At 43.7% G+C, this 25,732-nt stretch overlaps 4 protein-coding genes across 9 annotated transcripts; all 4 read left to right on the forward strand.

Moving 5' to 3' along the window:
- Positions 1-1,287: 1,287 nt before the first annotated feature.
- LOC117750044 (asparagine synthetase domain-containing protein 1-like) lies at positions 1,288-8,006 on the forward strand. 5 transcript variants are annotated; one of them, XM_034560906.1, is made up of 6 exons: positions 1,288-1,439; positions 5,154-5,207; positions 5,432-5,483; positions 5,602-6,526; positions 6,941-7,122; positions 7,404-8,006. In XM_034560906.1, exons 4-6 carry the CDS (start codon positions 5,663-5,665, stop codon positions 7,648-7,650), a joined length of 1,293 nt encoding a protein of 430 aa, XP_034416797.1. In that variant the 5' UTR covers positions 1,288-1,439; positions 5,154-5,207; positions 5,432-5,483; positions 5,602-5,662; the 3' UTR covers positions 7,651-8,006. The 5 variants fall into 5 exon arrangements, with proteins under 5 accessions (XP_034416797.1, XP_034416800.1, XP_034416798.1 ...); XM_034560907.1 differs by lacking the exon at positions 1,288-1,439 and adding an exon at positions 2,833-2,947 and having other exon boundaries at positions 5,432-5,507; XM_034560905.1 differs by lacking the exon at positions 1,288-1,439 and adding an exon at positions 2,833-2,947.
- Positions 8,007-10,827: 2,821 nt separating this feature from the next.
- Positions 10,828-12,189, forward strand: LOC117750540. Its single transcript, XM_034561796.1, has 3 exons — positions 10,828-11,528; positions 11,671-11,837; positions 11,932-12,189. Exons 1-3 carry the CDS (start codon positions 11,138-11,140, stop codon positions 12,187-12,189), a joined length of 816 nt encoding a protein of 271 aa, XP_034417687.1. The 5' UTR covers positions 10,828-11,137.
- A 76-nt stretch (positions 12,190-12,265) lies between these two features.
- On the forward strand, positions 12,266-13,303 carry LOC117750051 (probable serine/threonine-protein kinase MARK-A). The gene is made up of 3 exons (XM_034560916.1): positions 12,266-12,463; positions 12,580-12,741; positions 12,833-13,303. Exons 1-3 carry the CDS (start codon positions 12,382-12,384, stop codon positions 12,922-12,924), a joined length of 336 nt encoding a protein of 111 aa, XP_034416807.1. The 5' UTR covers positions 12,266-12,381; the 3' UTR covers positions 12,925-13,303.
- Positions 13,304-18,044: 4,741 nt separating this feature from the next.
- Positions 18,045-23,790, forward strand: LOC117750428 (kalirin-like). Of its 2 annotated transcripts, XM_034561651.1 has the most exons (10): positions 18,045-18,309; positions 18,480-18,642; positions 18,731-18,852; positions 19,214-19,421; positions 20,203-20,281; positions 20,362-20,413; positions 20,681-20,829; positions 21,241-21,379; positions 21,494-22,021; positions 23,511-23,790. In XM_034561651.1, the coding sequence occupies exons 4-10, from the start codon at positions 19,346-19,348 to the stop codon at positions 23,526-23,528; spliced, it is 1,041 nt and encodes a 346-aa protein (XP_034417542.1). In that variant the 5' UTR covers positions 18,045-18,309; positions 18,480-18,642; positions 18,731-18,852; positions 19,214-19,345; the 3' UTR covers positions 23,529-23,790. The 2 variants fall into 2 exon arrangements, with proteins under 2 accessions (XP_034417542.1, XP_034417541.1); XM_034561650.1 differs by having other exon boundaries at positions 18,047-18,309; positions 18,421-18,642; positions 21,494-23,790.
- Positions 23,791-25,732: the final 1,942 nt, after the last annotated feature.

A 25,732-nucleotide genomic window follows, 5' to 3' on the forward strand; every position in this document is an offset into this window, starting at 1 on the left:
GGACGTAGAGGGCAAATGCATAATATTGTGTTCAGCAATAAAGATCAACTTGATGCATCAGGTCAGTGTTTTGAGAAAGAACAGCTGCCTTGTAAACACCTCTGGGCCTGATTTGGTGGGGTTTGTTTGTTTGTTTGTTTGTTGTTTTTCTTGCTTTGCAGCGCTCTGGCGGTGGAAAAGCAGCCCGTGGTGCCCACAAAGGAGAAAAAAAAGTACACTAAGTATATTTAATCTTAGCATACTTGAGTATACTTGAAGTCCTACTTATCACAAGTATATTTCAAGTGTGTTATTTTTGGAACATTTATACATCATATATATATATATATTTAGTGTATTTGTACCACATGTGTAAGGAAGGTTTCAACCCCTGCATGCTTATTGAATGAGTAATCCTCTCCCCTCCCCCAAACACCCCCTGTCGCTGCCAACAGGCAAAATCTATATTATTTTTTACAAGGATCTCTTTTTAGTTCATTCCCACACACCATTGTTATACTGAATCCACATTGTTGATTTCCTTATTTCACTCATCGCCTGAGTAAATGGTCCACCTTGGTGGAAACAACAACACAGGGCCTAGATTCATATGACTGGAAAACATGAACAACCCTCAGTTTTATTTACTTGATATAAAGGTTATTTTTCATACACAATCTTGTCTTTAGCATCTAGCAGCAACTACTAGCCTAATATAATATAAATATGTATGTATGGTGACAGCTCTGGGAATGGTTTATCTTTTATCAACTGCATCTAAAAAATAGAAAAAGCGGATGATGCCACTCTGATGTGAAGTTAGTGGTTTGTGCAAATGTTAGGTTGTCACTGAGTGTAAAGAGCTGGTTTTAATCGACGTGTAGCAAAATATGGTGCGTGTTATCTAGAATGCTATAAACTGCGACAAAATATGACAAAGTTATGGAAGAGGATTGGGGACAAAGGAAGTCTGATTACGTCCGAATTTTGAAATCAGAACTCAAATAATTGTGTAGCCCTAATCCTCTTCTGTTCAAAGTATCACAGCACAACATGACATATGAGAAAATAAATCTCTGTTGAAGAGTGGCACTGTGTAAACAGCCATTTTTTCTCCTTCAATGTATTGCATTTAAATTGTGCATTAATTTGCTGTAGTGTGATGGCCTGTGCTCTTTTAATATAAACCTATAGTAATCTAGTTTTTATTTTACATCTAGAATCTTTAACAGATGAAAAAACATACTATGTGTGTCAACCGCCCACCTCCAGGGGGCAGTGCAGTCACAACTGGACCGACCGCCGCACCCGGAAACGCTCTCAACGCTGCTGCGCATGCGTGTACACAGAAGTTATCCGTTCACGTAAAATTAACTTCCACCAACATGTCTTCGAAACTTCGCGATAACGAGGATAGTTTTGAAGGACCGTGCGCTCTCAAGGAGGAATTAAACAATAAGGTGAAGTCCGCTAACACGAGCTGGTAGACATGTAGCTAACGTTATAGCATGAAGTACATTCGGAATACAACTACAGTCGGCAGGTTCTGTTAATCATCAGCAGGACCAAACTTTACAACACTCTGGACGCTGCACAAGCAGAAATAATCAAGGAGCTAGGATTACTCCGCCGGCCTACGAACACACCGGACTCTACTGCCACTCCTCCCCCCCTCCCCGGAAAGGAGGCGCCGCAAGCGGTGTGAGAGGAAGCAGAAGAGGGGAAAGCGCGGAGGTATCCGAGCTAGGCTAGCGGCTAGCCCAACTCGCCCAGCCATACCATCCATTATCATGGCTAATGTGCGATCCTTGGACAATAAAATGTACCACATACGACTGCTGCGGACGGCGCAGCGAGACGTGAGGAACTGCTGTGTGTTTCTTTTCACGGAAACATGGCTAAATGACAACATCCCCGACTCCGCTGTGAAACTCGAGCAGCTAACATGCCACCGAGCAGACAGAGCCCTCGTCAAAGGAGGGAGGACCCGCGGCGGAGGGGTGTGTGTTTACACACTGGATGCATGGTGTCGGGACGCTGTCGTGGTATGTAAACACTGCTCTCCACTGGCGGAGTTCATGATTATAAGGTGCCGTCCTTTTTATCTGCCGAGGGAATTTACAGCGATCCTGCTAGTTCACTTCGCTCGGCTCACTTCACTCGGCTTCTGCCAATCTGCTTGTAGCTCCTTCACTTCGAGCTAAATCACGACTGTTTGCTGTGCTGGCTCCTCATTGGTGGAACAAGCTTCCCATTGACATCAGGACAGCAGAAAGTCTCTACATCTTCCGGCGCAAACTAAAAACACATCTTTTTCGACTATACCTTGAATAGGTAGCACTTAAATGCCGTAGTAGCACTTAAATGTCCCTTACCGATAGCACTTTAGTAGCACTTAAATGGCACTTACGGATAGTACTTTGTAGTTTAACTTTATTGAAGAAATTGTACTTGCTTGATTCTTGTTGTTCTGAGTTTGGACTCATGGTTTAATGCACTTATTGTAAGTCGCTTTGGATAAAAGCGTCAGCTAAATGACATGTAATGTAATGTAATGTAGTTGCTGTTTACATCCCCCCCACCCCCAACATCAGTGACAGAAACGAGGCACTGTGTGAACTGTACCAGGCTATCAGTGAACAACAGACAGCCCACCCAGACGGCTTCACCATCCTCGCTGGTGATTTCAACCATGCAAACCTCAAGACTGTCCTTCCCAAACTGCATCAGCACGTTGACTTCCCAACAAGAGGAGACAACATTTTGGACCTGGTCTACACTAACCACAAAGGAGCGTACAAGGCCTCCCCCCTACCCCACATTGGACTCTCTGACCACATCACCGTCATGCTAATGCCAGCATACAGACCCAGAGTGAAAGTCTCTAGACCGGTTCTGAAGCAGGTCCGGGTGTGGCCAGAGGGGGCCTCCTCCGCTCTCCAGGACTGCTTTGACTCAACAGACTGGGGTATGTTTAAGCAAGCAGCCACATACAACCACCACACATACACTGTTACTTCTTACATCAGTAAGTGCATGGATGATGTGACCCACATAAAGACCATCACCACTCGGGCTAACCAGAAGCCGTGGCTGACAGGGGAAGTCCATCGGCTGCTGAGGGCCAGAAACAAGGCCTTCAGAGCCGGGGATGAAACTGGCCTGAGAAGAGCGAGAGCCAACCTGTCCCACGGCCTCAGGAAGGCAAAACAAGACTACACAAACAAGATAACCTCGCACTTCAGAGACAGCAGAGATGCACGGAGCCTGTGGCAGGGCATTCAGACCATTACGGACTACAAACCCAAGCCACAGACCTGCGACAACAACATCTCTCTGTTAAATGACCTCAACGGCTTCTTTGCACGGTTTGAAGCACAAAACGGCACACGTCCATGCAAGACTCCACCCCCTCCCCACGATCAGGTCCTGTGCCTGTCTGCTGCTAGCGTGAAGAGGACACTCTCCAATGTCAACACCCGCAAGGCAACAGGTCCAGACAACATCCCTGGTTGTGTGTTGAAGGACTGCGCAGAGGAGCTTAAGGATGTCCTTGCGGATATCTTTAACACTTCTCTGAGACAAGCTGTTGTTCCAACGTGCTTCAAGGCCACCACCATCATACCTGTGCCAAAGAAACCCACTCCGTCCGGCTTTAATGACTATCGTCCAGTGGCACTTACCCCCATAATAATGAAGTGCTTTGAACGACTAGTCATGTCACATATCAAATCCATTCTCCCACCCACTCTGGACCCTTTCCAATTTGCATACCGTGCCAAACGGTCCACGGAGGATGCAATCTGCTCTGCTCTCCACCCAGCCCTCACCCACCTCGACACAAAAGACTCATATGTGAGAATGCTGTTCATAGACTTTAGTTCAGCATTCAACAACATAATCCCACAACAACTCATCTGCAAACTTGACCAGCTGGGGCTCAACACCTCGCTGTGTAACTGGCTGCTGGACTTCCTCAGTGAGAGGCCACAAGCAGTACGTGTGGGCAACAACACCTCGAGCAGCATCACACTGAGCACAGGGGCCCCTCAGGGCTGTGTGCTCAGTCCACTGCTCTTCACCTTGCTGACTCACGACTGCAAAACCACCTACAGCACCAACCACATGGTCAAGTTTGCAGACGACACAACTCTGGTTGGTCTCATCACCAAGGATGATGAGACTCACTACAGGAAGGAGGTCAGTCTTCTGACCACGTGGTGCGGAGACAACAACCTCCTTCTAAACAACAGCAAGACCAAGGAGATTGTTGTTGACTTCCGGAGAGGCCACACTGAACACCCACCACTGACCATCAATGGTGCTGTCATAGAGAGAGTGAGCAGCACCAAATTCCTGGGGGTGGACATCAGTGAAGACCTCTCCTGGACAGCCAACACAACATCCCTGGCAAAGAAAGCACAGAGGCGCCTCTACTTCCTCCGGAAGCTGAGGAAGGCAAGAACCCCCCCACCCATCATGTGCACCTTTTACCGTGGCACCATTGAGAGCATCCTGACCAACTGCATCACTGTGTGGGGCGGAAGCTGCACTGACTACAACAGGAAAGCCCTGCAGCGCATAGTGAACGCAGCTGGACGCATCATCGGTGCCTCACTCCCCCCCCTCCCCTCCCTGCAGGACATATATAACACCCGCCTCACCCGCAAAGTGACCATGATTGTGAGCGACTCCTGCCACCCCTCACACGGTCTCTTCAGCCTCCTGCCCTCTGGGAGGAGATACCGGAGCCTCCGGGCTCGCACCACCAGACTGTCAAACAGCTTCATCCACCAGGCTGTCAGGAAGCTGAACTCTCTCCCCACTCTCCCACTCCTAAAGTAGACTCATATGTCAAATGCTGCTTTATATATTGTTTACATGTTCTTTGTTGTTGTTGTTGTTGTTAGCTGTTTGCACTTTATTACTTTTATTATTTTTATTATTATTATTATTATTACTACAATCACTTTATGTTGGACAAGAGAGAAACGTACTTTCAGATCTTCTGTATGTTTGCACAAATGGAAGAAGTGACAATAAAGCTAACTTTGAACTTTGAACTGGGCGGCCATGTTGGAAAGTTATAGCGTAAAAACGGGAATTCTTGATCATTTTAATTAGTTGTTTCCATTTCGTCAGCTCTGTAAATTAATTATTTTGATAACTTTCAGATAAAGGAGCAGAAGGTTGTCGTGGATGAGCTCTCCAATCTGAAGAAAAACAGGGTGGGTGGAGCCAATTGTACCTCGAATTTACATATTTATTCTTTTTTTAAATATTTTTTAACTGTGGTTATGCCTTGCAAACTATGGATAGGAACTCTCTTAGTTAAACCTTTTTTTCCTGAGTTGTTGGACGCAAATTGTTGAGCAATCTTTTAAATTATTTTCTCTAGAAATTGCATTTTGTGTATTAATGTACATTTTTGTATACATTATCCCCCCCCCAGAAAGTCTACATCCAGCAGAGGAACAGTAACTTATACTTCCGAGCAGACAGAGGTCAGACACTGGGTTCATGTAAAAGTAATTTTTTAATCATTTTTAATAGATAAACTAGCTGCGTTTTGTCTTATCTCACTGAAAAATGTGATCATAATGGGTATTTTCCTTTCTCCAGAGGAACTCGATAACATGAAAAAGGACCTGCAGGATATGTGAGACGGACCTTCACCGCGACAATGTGCGGCATCTTTTGTCTGTTGAGTCTGTCGGCCGCTCGGTGTGCGTGGAGCGAAGCGGTTCATGAGCGTTTGAAGAGAAGGGGGCCCGACTCGAGCCAGGACGTCACAGTCGGAGGCACAGATGCCCACATTCTCCACATGAAGGGTCTTCTTACCCCTCAGCCGGTTCAAGACCACACTGGGAATGTTCTGGTGTGGAACGGGGAGATTTTCGGAGGTCTCCCGGTGATGCCAGAGGAAAATGACACGGCCGTTGTCTCTCAGCGTCTATCATCCTGTGACGGCCCTTCGGAGATTCTGTCCGTCCTGTCCACTTTATGTGGGCCGTGGGCATTTGTTTACCACCAGAAGGCTGGAGACTACCTCTGGTTCGGCAGAGACTTCCTTGGAAGGCGGAGTTTGCTGTGGACATTTGATGCAGAGGTCAACGCCTTGACCCTGACTTCTGTGGCGGCCCGTGAATCTGGACCTACGCAGTCTTCTTGGCAGGAAGTCCCGGCGGTTGGTGTGTACAGGGTCGACCTGAAGGCGGTAGCAGAAGCTGGCTGCGTGACGTTTGAGGTTTATCCCTGGGCTCACGGGGGACGCGATCTTGTCTCGAGGAACAGTCCGGCTGTTTTGGAGTCGGTCCCCAGCGGCTGCACCGCCGTCATGAACCGGTCCGGCCTCGTACTCACCTCGCCCGTGTGCCCTCTCAATATGAAAAAAAAAAAAATGCGCCAGGAGCGCGTTTGCCATTTGGTGCATCCGCTGGAGACGGTGCTCGATGACAGCATTGGCTGCGCCGTGTGGTTCGCAGCAAGAGGGATCGGGTACGTCACGGGGCACGGTGACCCGAGGCCCTTCACGTCGTCGGCAAAGGTACATGAGTCAAAAACTTCTGAGCTCTATTGAACTTTTAAAATATTTTTTAGGGGATTTGATGCAACTGTTCCATGCGCTACTACACTGGTGTCAGTGCTGAAGGATAAAAAGTAAATTTGATATTAATAGGACCGCCCCCTCGTAGTCGACTTAATTAGTCAATTTGGTCGTAGTCGACTTAAAACTTCTTTAGTCGATTAGTCGTTTTTAAAAAAAAAATATGCCAAATGACTTATTTCCAAGAAACGCACGAGCACAACTCTGCTAACCACAAGATCAGTTTTACAGACTAATTGATTAAATCAATTAATTGATTAGTCGACATCGATGCGTCATATCTTAAGTTGAGATATGTTTCCCAATCCTCAAAACGACCACATTGACCGTGTTTACCTTTTTCCACGACCGCAGGTGGTTTTGACAGGAATCGGGGCGGACGAGCAGCTGGCCGGTTACTCCAGACACAGAGTCCGATTTACAGCGTCGGGACACGAGGGGCTGATCCAGGAACTGGAAATGGAGCTGGGCAGGATCCCGTCCAGGAATTTGGGCAGAGATGACCGAGTGATCGGGGACCATGGGAAAGAGGCTAGGTAAGGGTTGTGCACGTTACCAGAGCCAAAACGGGATGTCTTGAAATTGCACATTTAGTTCAGTTTCTCCGGGTACTTTATTCAGACAGTTAACTGATCCTGATTTTAAGTATGAGACAGGCTTCATCTTTTAAGACTTTATCCTTACGGAACAGAGGAAGTGGTGTGTGTGTGTGTGTGTGGCTGTGCAGCAAAAAGTCAGGTTTCAGGAATCAGCGTTTCTCCTCTTGAGGGTAAAAAGGTGTACGCGGCGAGTAAATCACAATCATAACTGCCTTCAGATTTCCCTACTTGGACGAGGACCTGGTGAGCCACTTGAATTCTTTGCCCGTGTGGGAGAAGGCGGACCTGTCGCTTCCTCGCGGCGTCGGGGAGAAGCTCCTCCTGAGGCTCACGGCGAAGCGGCTGGGCCTCGGCCAGTCGGCCGTCCTGCCCAAGAGAGCCATGCAGTTCGGATCCCGCATCGCAAAGATGGAGGCCCGCCATGAAAAGGCCTCTGACAGATGCACAAGACTGCTCACCGAGTAGACAAATCATTGGTTTTAATGCAAATAATGTATATAAAAAAATAAACATATTAATGGAAAATGTTCATTAGAAAATCCCTTGCAGTACAATTCATATTTAAAGGCTTATTTACAGTTACAATTCTTGAAATTGGCCATTTGATTAGTTATCGTTGCATAAATATGGTGTTTTTGTCCAGTTCCCAGTTCCTACACCATGTAAGAGCCAGCGTCTTGAAGTTTCTCTCTGAAGTAGAGGTCACATTCAATATAGGAAGGCAAGTTTCCAACGTCGAAACGCCCAGAAATCTGATGAATGTATACTGGCTCTCTGAAAGTAAAAAAACTAAACAATAAAGTATAATTTATTGAGAAATACACGTGACAAATTGATTTTTAAAGTATTTGTTTTAGCTGAGTACATCATTTTTTACGTGTATAGAAAGTTTTAAAAGAAAAAAAAGAGGACCGGCCGGTCGCCACAAAGCGGAATTACAAATAGATTTGCATAACGATGCTGATCCCGGACTCTTGAGGGTCCGGCAGAAATTACCTTGGAATGAGCCAAGACACAAAGTTCCCCGGGGCGTCTTTCTCATCAATAGGAGCCTCCTATGGAAACAACAAGATGAGTATTAAAAGTAAATAAATAAAAACGATTAACATCGCATGTCGTACTTTTGATTATTAAATGTACCTTCTTTTCCTCAAGAAAGGTATCCAACAGAGGAAGGCTTTTCTTTGAAAACACATAGAAACATTGACACTGAAAAACAAATGCAAGAAGTTATTGTCTCCAAAGTGGTGTAGATGTATACTGTACATGTATATAAAATATAGCTTTCTCCGGAGATTTTACAGAATAACAACGTTTCGATTAACCACAGGGGCCGGTGTGCGAGATTAACTGGTTTTAGAATTAACTGTTTTTTGAATTAAATGTTTTTTTGTTTGCGTGCGGGAGGCAGATGTGTCGTCGGAGCGGCCTCTCAGGACCCAAGTCGACTCACTAGGAAATACACATTTCCATCGCTTATCCTCTCTGTCGCGTTCTTTTTATGGGATGTTGTTAAAGACTAAACACGGATGACTTCGCTGTGAAATGCACCACCTGTTCGGGAGGCTGTGGTTGAGACGCCGAGGACACTTAGCGAGGACCAGAGTGAAGGACAACGTAGGTGGCTCTGTTGATGCCTGTTCAATATACTACTAACTTCAATAAATACTTGACAAAACGCTCTTGTTGTCAGTCTGATATGTATGTCATACTTCGTTATCTGACGTCAAGTCGATTTGAGACCAGTTTCCTCTTCATACAGTGTGTAAATGAAACATGCAGACCGTTGTTTACACCCAGCTCCGCCGCCGCTGTGGGAAACTGATCCGCTCAAATTAACTTGTGACGCAACACTGTGTGCTTTCATACATCGCTTATGTTTTATATTCTACGGACAAACATCTCCATCATCGTAACGATATTCTACCTGTGCAACACGCGCTGGTCCAGATTAAACGATAAGGACACACGATAAGGACCCACATTGAATAACTGCACACAGGAGTTAGCGTAGTAACATTTAAAAAAAAAAAGTTAATCTTTTCTTTCGAAATGTTTTACTTTTATTATGATTTTTAATCCACTTTTTAAAAAAATGTTTTAATACTCTGTTAATCTTGCACATGTTGAAACATGTCAAACCTGGAACGTCGGTATCAAAAAGTCAAAAGTTAAAAATTGCTGGTGAGCCCAGAGCCACAGCTGTCATCTCAGTAGAGATATTTCCAGATATCTCTTATTTCTTCGAAATTGTACCACATGGATTTGATCAAAATGTTAAATTCATATCAAGCCATTTTTCTCCTGATAGGATTAGTTGTTGCTGACCTCTTTCAGGGGATGCCGGGTCACAAAACGCTTCAATGTGTCGTCCCCGAGTGCAGGGACAAGATATGTTGTGTCCTTTTTTAATTTGATTTGGAGGACTTCAATTGCAGTTCTGTCCCCAAGTAATAGTTACAGAGACTGCTTTCTGCTCTCTGGCCACACGGGGGCAGGGTTGAGCCGGTAACGCTCGATAGATGAGGACTAATTGGTTAAGTTTGTGCAACTTGGTTGAAAAGGTGCGCTCACCTTTTTACTCATGCAGCGAAACGCCGTCGGCGAGGAAAACATCGCCGGTGCGCTTTTCTTTCTCCAAATAAGAGCAAAAGAAACAAATATTCTGTGCATGTAAACGTATGTATTGTTACATCATGTTTGGGAATAAAGGAACAGTTTGACATTGTGACATCCCGACTTTCTTATGTTACGTTACATAACGATAGTAAAGTCAACGCTGATGTTCCGTTTAACTGCCCCGTTTGCTGCCGCTTCTCGGAGCGCGGAAACGTGCCTCCAATTGACAATTGCGTATGTTCTCTGCTCCCGTCGACACCCGGACCTAGTTGTTCCTGTTCTCCTTCTCTGCAATAAACTACTGGTCTAAGAACTGTCGCTGCATTTGGGTCCCTGAACTCACCACACCATAACCATGTGGGTACAACCCCAACAAGTGCATTAGAGATCTCTGGGGGTCGCTTACATTTAAACATATTTTAATAAATGGCTGCTATTACATTTGGTTCAACATTGTCGGAGCTACGCTAACGAGTTAGCTGTCAAATGACAACATTGATGCCACTCTCATAATTGATTTGTTGAATATGAAGCTAGCTGCTTAGCTTCATTTAAGAGGAAACAGCTGGCCGCTGAATGCACAGTATGAATGTATTCAGTGGATACCTCCATCTTTAATTATAAACTGTACACACAGAATTTACTCTAAACCCTCATTTGCATATTCCGTAACGGGTCACCTTAGACCAACAATTAAGAAACGGTCACCTTAGACCAGGCATGTCCAAAGTCCGGCCCGCGGTCAGATTTCATACGGCCCGCAGATTCGGTCTTATAATGTGTTAGTTATGGCTCGCTAGCTCTGTCAGAATAAATAAATACAAATGTAAACATGTAATTCCTCATTTCACCACACGGTGGCAGCACCGTTCTCAATGGGCGTTCACACCAAACGCGTCGCCGGCAGAGCATCTCAACGCTGATTGGCCGGCCAGTTGAGAAACTCGCCGGCCAATCAGCGTTGAGATGCTCCGCCAGTTTGTGCTGCTGCTCTCGTAGCGCTGGAAGCGGAGTCGGTGAAATTCCCCGAGCTGTGTGAGCCTACGGGTGATGTTATGAACCCAGACACCAGGGCGTTAGATGTTCCGACGTTTATGGGATGTCCACAACAAGTGGATACCTCCATGTTCATTTATAAACTGTACACACAGAATTTACTCTAAACCCTCATTTGCATCATTCGGAACACTGTGACGTCACAGACTGTGACTTCATAGAACCCGTCATAAAAGGCACAATAGAACGCTCGGTGCCAGCTCCCATATATAAACTCCAGCCTTCCAGCAACAAACACTATTTTTGTTAGAAAAGTCTTCATCAGTCTTCAGGTGTAATGGGGAAAGTATTAGGAAAACACTTCTACGCTGAGGAGGACATCGTCCCTGGAGGAAGGAATAGAGAAGAATCACAAGATGGGGAAAGCCCACAGAGCAGGCACCTGGACCCCAACCCCTGTGAAGATGAGTTGCCGTCCAGCTCCGTCCCTGGGCAAAAAAAGAGGAAAAGAATAGAAGATGGGGAAAGCGTACAGAGGGAGAAAAGCAGGAGACTGGACCTCATCCTGGACCCCATCCCCCGTGAAGATGAGTTGCCGTCCAGCTCCGTCCCTGGGCAAAAAAAGAGGAAAAGAATAGAAGATGGGGAAAGCGTACAGAGGGAGAAAAACAGGAGACTGGACCCCATCTCCTGTGAGGATGAGTTGCCGTCGACCTCAGAGGACACTGGTAAGCTATATCCCCATATTTTAACTATTATTCTGCTATAAATGGTTTAAGAGACATCGAATGATCGTCTTGTGTTTTTGTCCTCGTTCGTGTTGTGAACGTCAGTAAATTCATGTTGTGATGTTTTTTCTCTCATCTCTAGAAAGCAGAAACCCACCCGAGGCGGCTCAGAGCGAGAGAAGCGCCGATGATGGACCGGTTCTAGACTCGTCAGCCATGTTTAAGGCCAAGTACCGGCAGCAGAAGAAACTTGGCGAAGGAGGATGTGGATGCGTGTATGCTGGCTATCGTAGAGAGGATAATCTTCCTGTAAGTTTTTCACATGTTCTTTCACACACATACAGACACACACAGAGTACGGTCAGGAAGTGTAACCAAAAAGTCTTGTTTGTATCTCCCTTAGGTCGCTATTAAGCATATTACCATAGACGAAAATCTCCTCCTTCACGAAGACACTGATGGGCTCCATATCCCCATGGAGGTCGCTGTGCTAAGGAAACTAGAGGCCGAATCAGAGCGGCATTCAGCACACGTTGACCTGCTGGACTGGTACATTGTGGACGAGGAGCTGATCCTGGTGCTGGAGAGACCGATGCCGGCCGTAGACCTCTCCAACTACATTGAATCCAAAGGAGGCCACTTGAAAGAAAAGGAAGCTTAAGGTAAGCTGCTGTAGTCATCTCAGAGTCTCAGCCATGAAAACATGTCCAAGCATCCTCTCTGATCCCTCAACTCTCTCTTTTTTGTCTTTCAGGTTATAATTAAGCAGTTGGTGAGTGTAGCCATTGACCTGCAGGAGAAACACATTTTCCACCGGGACATCAAGCCGGAAAATCTCCTTATTGAGACCTGCATGAAGGCGCCGCGAGTTCGCGTCATCGACTTCGGTCTGAGCTGCTTCGCCGAAGAAGACGACGCCTTTGACACCTTTTATGGTAAGAAGTCCAATTTTACTCCTGCTCTTTATTAACTTTACCCATCGGGGACTTTTACATTGAAACAAAGCTCTTCCTCCTCCTCAATGTCTTTTTATTATGTCTGTATATTTTAGGTACTCACATCCCCCCAGAGTGGTCCAGTCGGGAGGAGTACAAAGCGGGACCCTCGACAGTATACCAGATCGGAATGGTCCTGTTCTTCATGCGACACAAGGCGGCATCTACACCGGAGATGACCTTTCAGGAGCTGAATGAGACCAGTTGGCTTTCCAAAGGTAAGAAAAACATAAACACAAAAATCTGTTCATTTGAGTTCACGTTGCGATGGATCACATGACCTCACCCATTCTTCTCCTTTCTCTACAGATGGCAAAGATTTCTTTGAGGCGTCCTTATGTGCGGACCCGGATATTCGTTTCACTCTGTACCAGCTGAAGCATCACCCGTGGCTGAGATAGCATCACACACACAAACACACACACACACGTCTTCATTTATTTATTCCTCATACGTCTGCCAATCAATTTTTACCCGCTGTCATCGTAACACCAGCCGCGCAGATCAGCTGGTCCACTCTATTCAATAAGCACAAGGAAACAATGATATGGTTAGCCTATCATCTTGCTGCTGTCTTATTTAAATATGACTGTCTCTCTACCGTCAGTTCATTCATGTTGCTTTTACGCACAATTCAAGGTGAAGACAATAATCAGAACGTCGCATCCGGATCTTCTCCTCGATATAATATAAATATGGCCAGGAGCCGAGGCGCTGCCCAAACCGTGAGATTGTTCAATCTCTTGCATTTCCCTGTTGGACAGGAGAAACATTACCGTACATCCCATAATGTCGGCGGGCCTCAAATAATCTCTACTATAAAGGGCCGGACCCGTCATTTCAAGTCAAGATGACTAAAAATATCTGATCAATACACGATTCAGCTAATTATTATAAAATATGGGCAGACTGCGGCCAGGAGCCGACTTGAGTTTCCTGAAGCACGATGACGGCAACAGACCAGCATCGATGTTTCTTAATGCTCATTTATTGCTCAGCTCTTTCAGGCTGTTTGTGTGCAGCAGAAAGCGTGACGGCGCTCTTTAACCTGCCGTGTTCTGCTGCAGGAGCGCGCACACGCAGCCCCGAGGGTACGAAGCGTTACAGCGGTCTTTACTATAATTTATAATTCATAATACTCGGCGGGCCGGATCAAAACGTCATCCGTCATTTCCAGTCAAGATGACTCAAAAGATCTGATCAATATACAATGCAGCCAATCACGTATTCAGCTAATTATAATATGAATATAGGCAGACTGCGGCCAGGAGCCGAGGCGCTGCCCAAACCGTAAGATTGTTCAATATCTGGCATTTCCCTGTTGGACAGGAGAAACATTACCGTACATCCCATAATAGCAGCGGGCCTCAAATAATCTCTACTATAAAGGGCCGGTCCCGTCATTTCAAGTCAAGATGACTCAAAAGATCTGAACAACATACCTTTTAAGCTTTTAGAACTACGGTCTTTTGATTTGACCAAAATTATAAACTGATCTGATTAAGAACATAGATTGCGGCAAAAAAACTCGTACGGTAATAATAATAATAAACGTTTTAAGAACAATAGGTTCTCAATACCACAAATACGATACTGGTATATTTATCTATAGTAGTAATAAATAAAACATCTGTATGGTTCCCTTTTTACCATTTTGTTCATGCCCAGCCTTTTGAACACTTAACAAATGGCATTAATATTAGTAATAATACAGCAAGATAATAATGAAAACGGTCTCCCCTTGCAGTCAATGCGTGCAGACAGCATGACATGGAGTCGTTTGATGGAACCTTTAAGCTTTTATAACTACGATCTTTTGATTTGACCAAAATTATAAACTGATCTGATTAAGAACATAGATTGCGGCAAAAAAACTTGTACGGTAATAATAATAACAAACGTTTTAAGAACAATAGGTTCTCAATACCACAAATACGATACTGGTATATTTATCTATAATAGTAATACATAAAACATCTGTATGGTTCCCTTTTTACCATTTTGCTTTGATTGCGCGCTATTTTAATTAAGCATCGATACAAAAAATATGCAAAATCGTATTGTTTTTAACGTACGGGTACCGCGGTACCATTTTAGTATCGATGCACCGTGCAAAACATTGCAGCAGCAGATGTTGCAGGCCGACATCCAAGCTGACCCTAACAATGAAGACGCTGTTGACATCTCAACACTGATTGACCAATCACGTATTCAGCTAATTATAATATAAATATGGCAGACTGCGGCCAGGAGCCGAGGCGCTGCCCAAACCGTAAGATTGTTCAATCTCTGGCATTTCCCTGTTGGACAGGAGAAACATTACCATAAATCCCATAATGTCGTCGGGCCTCAAATAATCTCTACTATAAAGGGCCGGACCATCAGAGCAGTTTCTCAAGCAGCTGAAAGAGGCAGCCAGTGGATCTGGATCAAACGGAAGGACCCTTGCTGGGCTATAACTTCATGACCCCCCCACCCCCACAGGGGAACCCAATTCAGATCCCTCCAACTTGAGGAGGGCATATGAGGTATGCGGTCAGCTGTAGGGCTGGCTCAGGGAAGTGGACGCCCCTGCCTTGCATAGTCCCGTGGGAAATCTTAATTGGGCATGGGACACAAGCTAAGGCTTGATCACCCTTTAGCTGGCCACCTTTGTTGAGGGTGTTTAGTGATTAAAGGCCGAAACACCCACTAAGGCACTATTCGAAGGCACACTACTGAGGATGTGTCCCAAAATTGACATCTTAACCCAGTTTAAGAAATAAACCTCCCATGCCACTCTGTCAACATCACGGCAAAGCTCATGTGAGTGCATACCATCTATTGGCACAATGGACAGTTTTAACATCTCGTCCCGTGTTTTACGATTCTAAGCTTTTATAACTACGGTCTTTTGATTTGACCAAAATTATAAACTGATCTGATTTAAGAACATAGATTGCGGCAAAAACTCGTACGGTAATAATAATAATAAACGTTTTAAGAACAATAGGTTCTCAATACCACAAATACAATACTGGTATATTTATCTATAGTAGTAATAAATAAAACATCTGTATGGTTCCCTTTTTACCATTTTGTTCATGCCCAGCCTTTTGAACACTTAACAATTGGCATTAATATTAGTAATAATACAGCAAGATAATAATGAAAACGGTCTCCCCTTGCAGTCAATGCATGCAGACAGCATGACATGGAGTCGTTTGATGGAACCTTTAAGCTTTTATAAACGTCTTTTGATTTGACCAAAATTATAAACTGATCTGATTAAGAACATAGATTGCGGTAAAAAACTTGTATGGTAATAATAATAATAATAAACGTTTTAAGAACAATCGGTCCTCAATACCACAAATATTATACTGGTATATTTATCTATAATAGTAATACATAATATTCCTCCTCACTGTCTTTTTATTATGTCTGTATATTTTAGGTACCCACGTCCCCCCAGAGTTGCCTGCATGTGGACCCGGATCAGCGTTTCACCCTGGAGCAACTGAGGAATCACCCGTGGCTGAGATAGTATCACACCACACACACACACACGTCTTAATTTACATTTAAACATAAACTACCCTATAGATAGATAGCTGTTTTAATTTGAATCACATTATATTATTTATGTTCTAACAATTGTCTTATTTTTCAGATCCAGGCACAGGCCCATCCGTCTGAGAAGAGGGGATCTCTCTTTGAATTGCCTCTTCCGAGATTTCTTCCCATTTTGGGGAGTTTTTTTCTCGTTTTCTTAGAGAGCTCGGGATGGGTCAGGAGCTGCTGCTGCTGCTGCTTTGAAAATAATAAAATTTTATTAAAAAAATTAATCTTTTCTTTCATTTTTTACTTTAATATGATTTTTAATCCTGTTGTCAATAAACCTGGAATTTCGGTGTCAAAAAGTCAAAAATTGCTGGTGAGCCCAGAGCCACAGCTAATCTCAGATATTTCCAGATATTTCTTATTTCTTAGAAATTGTACAGCATGGACTTTATCAAAATGTTAAATTCATATCAAGCCATTTTTCTGCTGACAGGATAAGTTGTTGCTGCATAAAATAACAAAAGAAACGGTCACATTAGACCAAGAATTAAGAAACGGGTCCTTGGACCAAGAATTAAGAAACGGTCACGTTAGACCAGAAAATAACCGGGAATTAGGAAAAGGTCACGTTAGACCAGGTGGTACGAAGGCCTAACATACACCATGTATCCGATGTTGGTCTTCGTCACCACCGTCGTTTGTTGCGGGAGTAGCAGGAGCTTCCATTTCTGCTTCCATCATGAAATCAGTCATCTACTCATGTAGCTAGTCGCTAGCTAAGTTAGCATCCTGGGCATCACTGGGCATCAAAAATAAAGGCGGCTTTGAGAGCACTGACTTGATTAACCAATGATTTAACTTCAAGCTAGCACCACTGATTCAACCTGCTCACTTGGAGTCTGAGTTCCACCACAGTCCTCGACGTTGGTCTCATGGTTCATTTTTTTATAAAGATATATTTGATTTTGTGGCGAGTAACGAAGGTTTCAGGGGAAATGTATTAGAGTAAAAGTATCAGTTTTCTTTGCAAAATGTAGTAACGTAACTTCGTTACTGTACACAACTGGAATAAAGACTGGAAATAAGAAACATTCACATTAGACCAGGAAATATGAAACGGTCACGTTAGACCAGGAAATAAGAATCGGTCACGTTAGACCAGGAAATAAGAAACAGTCACATTTGTTACCGAAAAGACACAACAATAGCATGTGTCAAATAAAACAAATAATGCAGTTAAGTTATTATAAGTATCATAACCTCAGCGAAACGTTTACATTTGACCTCATCTGTTTTCCAGCTTCTCAACCCAAATTTCATCCAGGAAGGTAAGAGACACACAAGGTCATCAAATACGCAAGTTTTAGATTATTCAGACAATGCAGTTTTTTTTTAAAAATGCTGGTGTGGCACCCTGGACATGTTAAGGGATAACATTGTTGTCAGAATTGTTGTTTTATATTGTGTTAGTACCTTGTCCATGCCATCCTTATTTTATGGTTATTATAATTTAAAACGCTTTGTGTTCCAATTTAGAACTAACCTGTTTCACCCAACGCAGCTGCAGGGCGATGCTCATGTTCGCCAACAGGTGGCAGTAGCGGGTTTTAGCATGATTGGTGCGGTAATTCTTGTCTAAAAGCAAGCAAGTTAGACTAGCGGCACACAGACAGTTAACTTGTGACGCAGTTGTTAATAGACTGTCTAGGTGTGTTCACAGGTGAGAGAAGTACACACGCGCCATATGGATTCATGTTTCGCTTGCTTTTGCAGTGCTATGTTGTGATAGTTATTAGCTAAGTGTTTAGGACTGAAAGAGAAGACGGCTAACTAAGGCTAGCGCAATTAGCTAAATGATGCTAATCGCGAGCTAGCGTTTTAGCGCCATTGTAGCATCAGTAACCTGGCCTGAGAATTGCATTGTCCCATGTAATATTCCATACATGTTGTGTCCAGTGACAGATGTAAACAGTTGTGTGTGTGTGTGTGTGAGCATGTATAGTTTCAGGTTGTCTGTTCACAATTAATGTAATTCTTGTCAAAAAGCAAGCAAGTTAGACCAGCGGCACACAGACAGTTAAGTTGTGACGCAGTTGTTAATAGACTGTCTTGGTGTGTTCACAGGCAATAAAAGCATCTGAAATACTGAATAGCAACTGTCATCCTTCCGTGTGTAACACTGTAATACCCATTTTGGCCACAAGAGGCTGACGTGAACCATTCCAGGCGAAATATTCAGACGAGTGAGTTTCAGTTACACGTTTTGCTCAAACCCAATACATGTACCTTGTGTTTTGAGTGTATGGAGAAGATTAAAACTCACCTGGATGAAAACATGAATGATTTTTTTTTAGGATGATATGAGTATGACAACAACAAACAAACAAACAAAGATATTCTGCCTCGCCTGCAGTGGCTCCAGAGTTCCTCGTCGCTCTGTCGGACGTGGTGTGTGCGTTCGGGGAGACCGTGGTCCTCTGCTGTAAAGTGTGTGGACGACCCAAACCCTCCGTCACCCTGAAGGGCCCCGACCAGAACCCCGTGACCAGCAACAACCGCTTCACCATCGACATCAGGTAACGGCAACGCCCACGTGGGTGAAGCCTCCTTCACATCGCCTTCTTCCACTTCCTACTCATTTTTCCTCCTCCTCCTCCTCTCCAGGGACACAGGCGACATCTTGTTGAAGATCTGCAATCTGATGCCTCAGGACACCGGCATCTACACCTGCGTAGCCGTTAACGACCACGGCTCCGCCTCCTCCTCCGCCTCCATTAAAGTTCAAGGTGACGGTCACGGATTAAAAGGAGCATTTCACCTTAGTCAGCGCTGGATTAGTTTTTCTCAGATGGGTATATATTTATATATATATTTATATAAATATATATATATAAATTTATATAAATACATATTTATATATATATATATATATATATAAATACATATTTATATATATATATTTTATTCATATATATATATATATATATATATATATATATATATATATATTTCATGACTTGTGGGGACATAAATCGGTTAACATTGTGGGGACTGGCCTTCCTCACGGGGACAGATAAAGTAAATAATTACATTTTAGGGTCAACACTTAGTTTAACGTCTCCTGAACATGAATTTAAGTCAATGTAGTGTGTGTGTGTGTGTGTGTGTGTGAGAGAGAGAGAGAGAGAGAGTGATCGCCCCCCCCCCCTCTCATCTCCTGCAGGTATCCCAGCATCCCCTGGGAGGCCGGTGGCCCAGGAGGGCAGCAGCACGGCGGTGATGATCCACTGGTCGCCTCCGGCTTCATCCGCTCACTGTGCCGTCAGCAGCTACACTGTGGAGTACCGACAGGAAGGTGTGTGTGTGTGTGGGGGGGAATTATTATTATTTATTTGGATCAATATGCAAAGAGGTTAAAAGTGTATTATGTAAATGTATACAACATTAAAATGTCTGTTTATGTTCTAACCCAGAGAAATACGTAATTTTTAATCGGATCCCTTCACTGCACGCGTCACGAATCAACTTATGATCCAGTTTTAAGCCAAATTGTTAGAATATGCCCCTCCTGTATGAGGAACTCTAAAGGACCACAACTCCCATGATGCCGCGCTGCTTCACCGCGTCTTTTCCTCCTCTCTCGCCCTCAGACTCGCTGCTCTGGCAATTTATGTCCCCACAAGTCATGAAAACACATGTGTGGAGAACATGGTTAGCTAAACAGCTAATCTTAATAATACAAACTATTTATAGATCAAAGCCGCTCACAGTAAAGACATATCCACAGTTTATTAGACTAAACTAAAAGTCGAATTGCCCGCTAACCCCTAGAGACTGTTATATATTGTTATATATAAATATTTATATATAACAATATATATTTATATAAATTTATATAAATATATATCTAACAATATATATATATATATATATTTATATATATAAATAAATATATATATATATATATATATATGTCAATATATATATATATGTCAATATATATATATATATATATATATATATATATATATTGTGTGGGACAGAACAAATGACATCCTATTGAAGAGAAAAAGCTCATGCCGTGTTGAAAATAAAAAGTGTTCACTCTTTAAAGCGTCCTCTCTCTCCCCGTCCAGACTCTGGGTACGATGGAACTGGGATCCAGTGGAAAGAGAACTTTGAGTCCACCTTCTCCGAGATCTGTGAGATTGGAAGGTAAACTGGTCGCAAACTACTGAGTTATTCATAGTTTTTTCTTTTAATTCAGCTTCTCTTGACTTTAATTGTGTCAACAGGGGGCGGTTTTCAGTGGTGAGAAAATGTCTCAACAAGTCTACAAAGAAAGAGGTATGGCACCCCCTGAAATAATGTAAAGTGTGTTTCAGTGTAAATAAAGTTATTACATTGTTACAATTAAATGTGTCTTTGATGTATCATAAGTTTAAATTTAGACTGCAGTTTGGTCTATTTTGGGGTTTCCAGATGCACGTAGATTATTTAAATTCCAGTGTATTTCATTATTGCACTATTAAGTGTTGATTTTCAGGTGCGTCGAGACCATTTAAAGGTACAGTGCCCGTGACGTAACCACCTGAACACTCTTCTTCTGTTCAGGTTGCGGTGAAGTTTGTGAGTAAGAAGATGCAGAAGAAGGAGCAGGTGGCTCATGAGGCGGACGTCCTCCAACACGTACAGCATCACCAGCTGGTGGCGCTGTTGGACACCTACGAGTCTCCCACCTCTCTAATGCTGATCCTGGAGCAGTACGTCTTGACTAAATTGTTGTTGAGCCTCTTTTTGTTGTTGTTTACTGTCCCTTTGTAATGCTTACGCATCTCTTTGTGGTCATTTTGTGTCACTTTCTAACTGTTTACTTTTGTTGTTGTTGGTATTTTGCATCTATTCGTAGTTGCTTTATGTCTTATAGTCATTTTGTGTCTCTTCTCACCTGTTTGGCATCTTTTTCCAATTGTTTCGGTCTCTTTAGTCGTTTTATGTTTTTTTTTATGCTAACTTTGAGTCTCTTTGTGGTTGTTTTTTGGTTATTTTGGCCCTATTCAAAGTTTATGTGTTTGTCTTTTGCAGCCGTTTTGTTCCCTTTGCTGCACCGCTTACTTTAGATGACATTATTAAAGCTTTATCTACATGTTACTCAATGTGTGTTTGTGTGTCAGGCTGGAGGATGGTCGTTTACTCGATTACCTCGTCGCCCACGATGAGCTGATGGAGGAGAAGGTGGCGTTCTTCATCAGAGAGACACTCGAGGCCCTGCAGCACCTTCATACCTGCAGAGTGGTTCACCTGGATCTGAAGGTGAGAAGTGTGTGTGTGTGTGTGTGTGTGACTTGACCTGAGATCAATGAGTTTTTTGTTGCTGTTTTTTTATGCCTTTTGAAATGACTCTGAATCCGTGCGTCTGCGCTGCAGCCTGAGAACATCATGGTGGACCTCCACTCTCCCACCCCGGGCATCAAGCTCATCGACCTCGGCGACGCCGTGCAGCTGTCCGCCCACCGCCGGTACGTCCACCTCCTGCTCGGGAACCCGGAGTTCGCCGCGCCCGAGCTCATCCGCGGGACGCCGGTCTCCGTCGCCACGGACGTGTGGAGCGTCGGCGTGCTGGCCTACGTGGCGCTCAGCGGCGTGTCCCCGTTCCTGGACGAGTCGCCGGAGGAGACCTGCGTCAACATCTGCCGCCTGGACTTCTGCTTCCCGGACGAGTACTTCCGCGACGTGAGCCAGGCGGCGAGGGACTTCGTGTCCTCGGCGCTGCAGCAGGATCCCAGGAAGAGGCCGAGCGCTACTTCCTGCCTGCAGCACCCGTGGGTGGGCCGCGGGGGTGCGCACGGCGGGGAGTACTCCAAGACGCCGCTGGACACGACGCGATTGGCCACATTTATTGACCGACGGAGACAGCTGCATGACGTGCGGCCCGTCACTAACATCAAAGGGCTGGTGAGCAGCAGCTTGGGCAACACGCTGTGACGGACAGGAGCTCCGAGTGTCACCCACAACAACACTGCTGTGTATTATAAGCATTTAATGATCTTTAGTATTTATTAATGTGTGAGTGGGGAAGGGATCTACGTCTTCATAAAGGACCACGAGGCCACTCTGTCGACCACTAAACTTAAAAGCAGAAGAAATAATTAAAATTCATGATTGTTTGATATTTAATTGCAGACTAACACATTCATTTGATCTTTTGTTCCCCCGGTAACAACCATTAGACGTGAAGCAGGGCCCCATAAGCAGCCTAGAACCCCCATGAGAACCCAAAGAACCTCAAAGTTGAGGAAATTAGCATTTAGAAAAACACACTGTGAGCGGGCTTAATGTCAACATATTAGTTTATATTTGTAATGTTTATTTTTTCAGGGACAGATGTTATATTGGAGGCAGGAGACCATTGTGTTAAAGGGGGGGTAGTTTAATTCGGCCTGTTGCTCAGGGGCTCTGGGGCAACTGTCCCACGCTCTGCTAACATGTTGTAGCCAACGCGTCTGAACATATTTTAAAAAAAAAGCTTTTCGTGACACTTTGAGCCCACAGGAGTACAAAAATGGTAAAATCGCTAAAAGCAAAACCGCCAACGATGTCTTCGATCTGATTTTGTGTCACGAGAAACTCCCACGGAGGATTTAAAGCTGCAGTGTGCAGGTCATGGCGCCATCTAGAGGCGAGGTCGCAGATTGTAACCAACTGAAAGCGGGCGTGTCGGAGAACTACCGTGGCATGCTAAAGTTTGGTTTGGCCTTTCTGGGCTTCCGTAGGAAAAAACACAGCGGACTTAGTGGTCTTTTATGCAGATATATATATTTTTAAAAAAAGGCTTTTTCTCTGGTAACAAATGCATAACAATTGGTAGTTTCAGGTGATTATACACAAGAGTAAACATACTTATATCTATATTCTATTTCTGCAAACGGATAAACATAAATGCAACAAAATGTTCCTTTTTAATGAGTCTAAACTGGTTGAAAAGGAATCTGATGGAGTTGGTAAATGGCGGCTTAGTTGGGGTTCTTTTCCTGAGGTCGATGTTTCGCTAAAGATCGCTTTGACTTTTTTTTTTTTTTGTTGAGAAAACTTCACGAATGAAATCCGGGTGCAACGAGCAGGTTTTCCCCTCGATGGCGTGGATGTTACTCGTATCGATGCTCATGAATGTTCTTACGGTCCACATCTCCGCTAACGTTCATTCTACGTTCTCCTCGTTTGTCCAAGTCTCTCGTGGGAAATCCTCTCAACAAAAGTAATTATTTAATAAAGATTTAAGCATAACGGAACCCCCCCTCCCCCCCGCATGTTAACAACAGTGGCTGATTTTAAACCACCAACACTGGAAAGCTCCTTGGAAAAGACTGGTACGCAACAGCGTCGAACCTCGCTGCGATATACGTTTTTTAAAATGTATTTATTATCATATGTTTATTTATTTCAGGACTTGTGTTGGGTTTGAAATGTTCGCCGTTTGCCCCGGAGCGACCCGGCCTACCCGCTGAAGTCGCTAAACAGCTGCTGGACTGTGCAGCGGCGGAGTTTACGCCGTGAATAGTGTTGTGAGTTTACATCCAAGTCACCGACGGATAGAAAGCTGAACTGTTGCCGTCATGAACCACAACGAACTGCAGTTGAGTGGGAAAAGACACAAAGAAATCACGGATTAACCTCGGAGAGCAAGACGATGGACTACACGGGAACACTACAATTTGATTGTTTCACTGTTTACAAAAAACATCAACTAAAAAAAGGTTAGGTAGTTTACAAAAATATGTAGAATAATCAGGGAATAGGGTTAGAAATCAGGTGAGAAATCTTGTTTTCTTGAACCCGAACCTGTTGAGAATTCTCCGTTTTCCGTTTGTACATCATGGTGTACACATATATATATATATATATATATATATATATATATATTTCATGACTTGTGGGGACATAAATCGGTTAACATTGTGGGGACTGGCCTTCCTCACGGGGACAGATAAAGTAAATAATTACATTTTAGGGTCAACACTTAGTTTAACGTCTCCTGAACATGAATTTAAGTCAATGTAGTGTGTGTGTGTGTGTGAGAGAGAGAGAGAGAGAGTGATCGCCCCCCCCCCCCTCTCATCTCCTGCAGGTATCCCAGCATCCCCTGGGAGGCCGGTGGCCCAGGAGGGCAGCAGCACGGCGGTGATGATCCACTGGTCGCCTCCGGCTTCATCCGCTCACTGTGCCGTCAGCAGCTACACTGTGGAGTACCGACAGGAAGGTGTGTGTGTGTGTGGGGGGGAATTATTATTATTTATTTGGATCAATATGCAAAGAGGTTAAAAGTGTATTATGTAAATGTATACAACATTAAAATGTCTGTTTATGTTCTAACCCAGAGAAATACGTAATTTTTAATCGGATCCCTTCACTGCACGCGTCACGAATCAACTTATGATCCAGTTTTAAGCCAAATTGTTAGAATATGCCCCTCCTGTACAAGCAACTCTAAAGGACCACAACTCCCATGATGCCGCGCTGCTTCACCGCGTCTTTTCCTCCTCTCTCGCCCTCAGACTCGCTGCTCTGGCAATTTATGTCCCCACAAGTCATGAAAACACATGTGTGGAGAACATGGTTAGCTAAACAGCTAATCTTAATAATACAAACTATTTATAGATCAAAGCCGCTCACAGTAAAGACATATCCACAGTTTATTAGACTAAACTAAAAGTCGAATTGCCCGCTAACCCCTAGAGACTGTTATATATTGTTATATATAAATATTTATATATAACAATATATATTTATATGAATTTATATAAATATATATCTAACAATATATATTTATATATATATAAATAAATATATATATGCGTGATTCAGAGTAGATTCTCTTAGAAGGAACACACTCACTGCCTTCAGTTCATGACAACAAAGGTGCTTTAAAACAAATCATAACTTTCTAACAATCGAAGGTAATCCTGAATTCCTGAAGTGAGCAAATGGACGTGAACGAGGCCCAAAAAGCAGAATTCGGTTGCAGTTCTAAGGTCCCGAAACGGGAAACAGGTCCGGGTCTCTGCTGGTTTCATTTATCTTTCAAAGAGCCGGATTCCTTTCAGGATTTCATCCTTTTCGTTGACATTTCAAATGACAAAGTCAAATCTGCATTCTAGCATTTTAGCATTAGCACTCTTCTTCCTGAGGTACAAAAATACTCTATATTTCAACAAATCACCTGAATACTTCAGCTTTTCAGAGGTCTGTACAAAAGTCTTGTTAAAAGTTGTTAATAGTTTCCCGTAAAGACGACCGTTTTTTTCTAAAATTCCCGTCTGCCCATCTGAAATTAAACTGGTCAAATATAATTATATTGAAATACAAAACGTTGCGTAGCTCAGCTGAGACGTTTTCTACCAAGATGGTACCATCTTAAAAATGTCGGGTAACAAATATATTAGCAACAAAACATACAAAGGAACTAACGGCTAACGTTTAAAAACGAGGACCGCAGGCCGGATTAAAACATATGGAGAGAGTCGTCTCCCTCCTCCTGAGAGTCAGAGCTCACCCGGGTTGCCAGGTTGAGCACTCAACTTAAAGTGGAGATTTGAAGTAAACAGAAAAGATGGTTTCTATAAGATAAGATGGATAGATAGCTGGGATGGGCATGAGTAACGTTACCCG

Source organism: Cyclopterus lumpus, chromosome 21 (genome assembly GCF_009769545.1).
Source record: "Cyclopterus lumpus isolate fCycLum1 chromosome 21, fCycLum1.pri, whole genome shotgun sequence".
Lineage (NCBI taxonomy): Eukaryota > Metazoa > Chordata > Actinopteri > Perciformes > Cyclopteridae > Cyclopterus > Cyclopterus lumpus.